The sequence below is a fragment of the Equus quagga genome, chromosome 14 (assembly GCF_021613505.1).
Source record: "Equus quagga isolate Etosha38 chromosome 14, UCLA_HA_Equagga_1.0, whole genome shotgun sequence".
Taxonomy (NCBI): Eukaryota; Metazoa; Chordata; class Mammalia; order Perissodactyla; family Equidae; genus Equus; species Equus quagga.
Genome location: NC_060280.1, coordinates 23372544 through 23376758, shown reverse-complemented (window position 1 = coordinate 23376758; position 4215 = coordinate 23372544). Strand labels below are relative to the sequence as shown.

Sequence of the window (4215 nt, the reverse complement as noted above, 5' to 3'; positions counted from 1 at the left end):
TATGTACAATCAACCAATCAATTGTGTATACATAACAAAGTCCCAATAAAAACTCTGGGGGCTGGCCCAGTGGCCGAGTGGTTAAGTTCGCACACTCCGCTGCAGGCGGCCCAGTGTTTCGTTGGTTCGAATCCTGGGCGTGGACATGGCACTGCTCGTCAAACCACACTGAGGCAACGTCCCACATGCCACAACTAGAAGGACCCACAACGAAGAATATACAACTATGTACCGGGGGGCTTTGGGGAGAAAAAATAAAATCTTTTAAAAAAAAAAAAAACCTCTGGACACTGAAACTCAGGTTGGCAGTATCACTCCATGTATATTGTTACACATTAACGTCAGGAAAGTAACTCATCCTGACTCCATGGCAGAGGACAATGGATGCTTCACATTTGTAAACCTCCCACTCTGCTCTAAGCCTTTATTCCTTTGTCTGATTTTAATCTTTCCCGATAATAAACTGTAACCATGAGTATAATAGTTTTCATGAGTTCTGTGAGCCCTTCTAGTAAATTACTGAACCTGAGGGTAGTTTGGGAAACTCCTTGAATTTGCAGTCGATGTCAGACATGAGGACAGTCTCAGGAACCGTGCCCTCAGATTTTGTAGTTTCATTAGCTCCAGGCAGCAGAACAGATCTGATGTCACATTTCTCTCAACAGTAACAGAAGTCAACAGGTTCTTGAAAAAAAATTTCACATGGGGAAGAAACGTCATAGATCACCATTCCCCCTTGCCAATTTACCCTAAATTCCTACTTGGGAATACCTTAATTTTAGATATCTGGACAGTAAGAACTGTGTAAATCTGCTTCTAGGCTCTCAATTCTGTTCCACTGTCTCTTTCTCTACCTTTTATTTTTGCCAGTAACACTGTCATAATCATAGCTTTATAGAAAATATCAATATCTAATAGTGTAAATCTTCCAGATTTATTTTTTTTTTGAGGTAGATTTGGCTATTCTAGGTCCTTTTATTCTTCCTCGTCTCTTTTTTTTCCTCCCTCCTTTCACCACTTCCATTAACAAGTTTGCGAGACAGGTCCAGATCACTGTCACAGAGCCCAGTTTCAAACTAATTTGAAATCTTGATTCTGCTACCTGTTAGCTCTGTAAGCAACTTAACAAAACCTTCCTATTCCATTATCTAGATACCAGCATAACTGGTGCCATAGAATTGTGGAGAGAACTAAATGAGATAATATATGCAAATAATGGTAAAAATGATTCCTGAAAAATAGTAGGTACCCAATTAATGATAGTTATTACTATTATGGTGGTTATTGTTATCAATTTTATCTCCAAATAATACATATTTCTTGAGGAAGCAGAGAGTAATGTATTTACTTACTCTGAATCCATAATTTTAAGAGAGAGACAGTATTACCTTCTATTTGGCACTTCAGCTTCTCACACTTATAGTGCAGGTGAGGAGTGATACCAGGATTATTTATGGGAAGCTGAAAAAGGGAAGAGAATCAAAAGCCTTTAGAGAAACGTATTCTTAATATCAATCCTTTGTTGGGGGATTTTTTTTTACTTTTAATTTTTGTAGATCTCAGTTAACTGTGGATGAATTGTCCAATGGGAACCAGCAACAACTATTAAAAACCATGCCACCATCAACCTTCAGAAGAATGCCATCTGTCAATGTCACTGAGTCCCACCCTTCTTCATTCCTGCTTCTGGGGATTCCAGGCTTGGAAATTGCACAAATCTGGCTTGGCTTTCCCTTTTGTGTAGTGTATCTGATTGCTGTTGTTGGAAATATTATCACTCTGTCTGTTATCTGGACAGATCACAGCCTTCACCAACCCATGTTCTACTTTCTGGCCATGCTGTCTGTGATTGACCTGAGTCTCTCTACTGCTACTATCCCCAAGATGCTGGGTATCTTCTGGTTCAGCCTTCAGGAGATGTGCTTTGGGTGCTGTGTTGCTCAAGTCTTTTTTATCCACTTTTTTACAGTCATGGAGAGCATTGTACTTCTTGCCATGGGTTTTGATCTCTATGTGGCTAGTTGCAACCCCCTCAGGTACAGCATTATTCTCACCAACAGAGTCATTGGTATAATTGCTGTGGTGGTAGTTCTAAGAAGCTTATGCATGATTGTTCCCAGCATTTTTCTCCTCCTGAGGCTACCTTACTGTGGACATAGAATTATCCCTCATACCTATTGTGAGCACATGGGAGTGGCACGTCTGGCTTGTGCCAGCATTAGAGTCAATGTCTACTATGATCTTGGGAATATTTCTATTTTGTTTCTGGATGTGCTTCTTATCATTATCTCTTATGGTAGGATCTTATACACTGTCTTCCACCTCCCTTCCCAAGATGCCCGCCTGAAAGCTCTAAATACCTGTAGCTCCCATATTTGTGTCATTTTAGCCTTCTTTGGTCCAGCTTTCTTCTCCTTCCTCACTCATCGCTTTGGTCATGGCATTCCCCAGTATATCCATATCCTCCTGGCTAATCTCTATGTAGTCATTCCCCCTGCCCTCAACCCAGTCGTTTATGGGATCAGAACAAAGCAGATCCAGGAGCGGGTACAGAGTCTCTTTGTTAAAAAATGATTGAATTAGAGGTAATTCATTCAGGTTATGAAGGTCCAAAGTCTGAAAAGATAGAAAATTGTCAGAAAATTAATAAATTTCTTTCATCAAAATTAATTTTAAATTATTTATATATATGATATATATAATATATACTATATCAAAAAGAAATATTGGCTGTAATTGTTGGAGGTGTGTGTTTTGTGCGTCCGAATGTGTGCAATGATATTCTCTGGCATAGAATATGCCATACAAGAGTAAATGTCAAGGAGGAGAATTTGATTCACTGAAGGAAGAATTTTTCATTAAAACTGTATGGTGTTCTAGATCTCTTTCAAGTCATAATAAGATTTCTTTCACAGAGATATTCAACTAGAGATTACATGGCCAATGACAAGTATGGAGATGCAAAAGGTTTCTGTAAATAATAAAGTACTGCCTAAAAGTAAATAGTATATTTTCATTAAATTGTATACAAGCAAAGGATGCTTACATTTTAGTGAAGAAAATTAGACTAGATTTTTGTGTGTTTTCTTCCCCTTTCCTTGCTCTCAAGTTTCTGATTCTGTGAAGTTCTTCATAAGCCTAATGCCCATCGTGTACACTCTCACTCTTAAACTGCCAGATTTCATACTATGGCCCTTCCTTCTTGGAGTTTAAAAATGTTTGTGGAATGAATGAAAATTATCACAGGAAATATTTTTCAACAACTAATAAAGGAATTTAGTTAAAAACACAGATAAAAATATATACTACTACTTAACAATTGGAGTCATATTTTGGAAAGACTAACAAGATGAATGTAGTAGTCTGAAGTTTAATTAGAAAAATGAGTAACACTGAATTCTATAAACTGGTGAGTAAAATGATTATGTAGGATGTTAGGAAGTCTTTTCTTATGCTAACATTTAGAAAGGATAGGAGGCAGACAGTGAAGCACAAGTTAATTTCAGATAAATTTATGATTCAAGGAGAACTGGAATTTGGATACCAGTAATGCAAATAAAGAGGAGATATCAAGTGTGAGATACAAGAGAGAGGCATAGGGTCAAATTTAGCCATACAGCAGCAAGCAATAACAAGGAGGAATACTTATTTATTTCACTTAATGGTTTTTAACTGGATGACTTTGGTTGAACATCGATATATATAAGAAGAAAAAAGAAAATTATTTGTGAACTTCAAAAATGCAAATGTAGGAAAAGGAATGGGAACAGAAATTGGATTGTACAGAACCTGAGAAGATTGTTAATGTGAACAAGTGAACAGAATAGGGATATACAAAATGGATGACATAGGTATAAGCAATGCATTCATGGTTTTCAAAAATGGCAATAGAAAAGAGTGGTAATTTAAAGTAAAGAAAATTTTAAAGGATTGACTGACTTAAGTAGAATATTCCTGAAGTAGGAATAAGGTTAAATTTGACTTTGGAAGTTACCATAGCAATCAATTCACCCAATTCTATGACACACCTAGCAATTTTTATTAAGTTAATATAAAAAATCAATATTTTTTAAATATATTACTGGCGGCGATCATTCAACCTCAGTGAGAAGAGTTAATATTGAGGTAACAGTAGAAGAGAAACAATAAGAACTAACATGTCCACAAGTTTTTATAATCATCAATTTAATTTCACGTATATTATCATTTCATATT

General features: G+C 36.5%; 1 protein-coding gene across 1 annotated transcript; it reads left to right on the top strand.

The window, feature by feature from the left end:
• The first annotated feature begins 1638 nt into the window (after positions 1 to 1638).
• On the top strand, positions 1639 to 2574 carry LOC124225351 (olfactory receptor 52E8-like). Its single transcript, XM_046637971.1, has one exon. It carries the CDS (start codon positions 1639 to 1641, stop codon positions 2572 to 2574), a length of 936 nt encoding a protein of 311 aa, XP_046493927.1.
• Positions 2575 to 4215: the final 1641 nt, after the last annotated feature.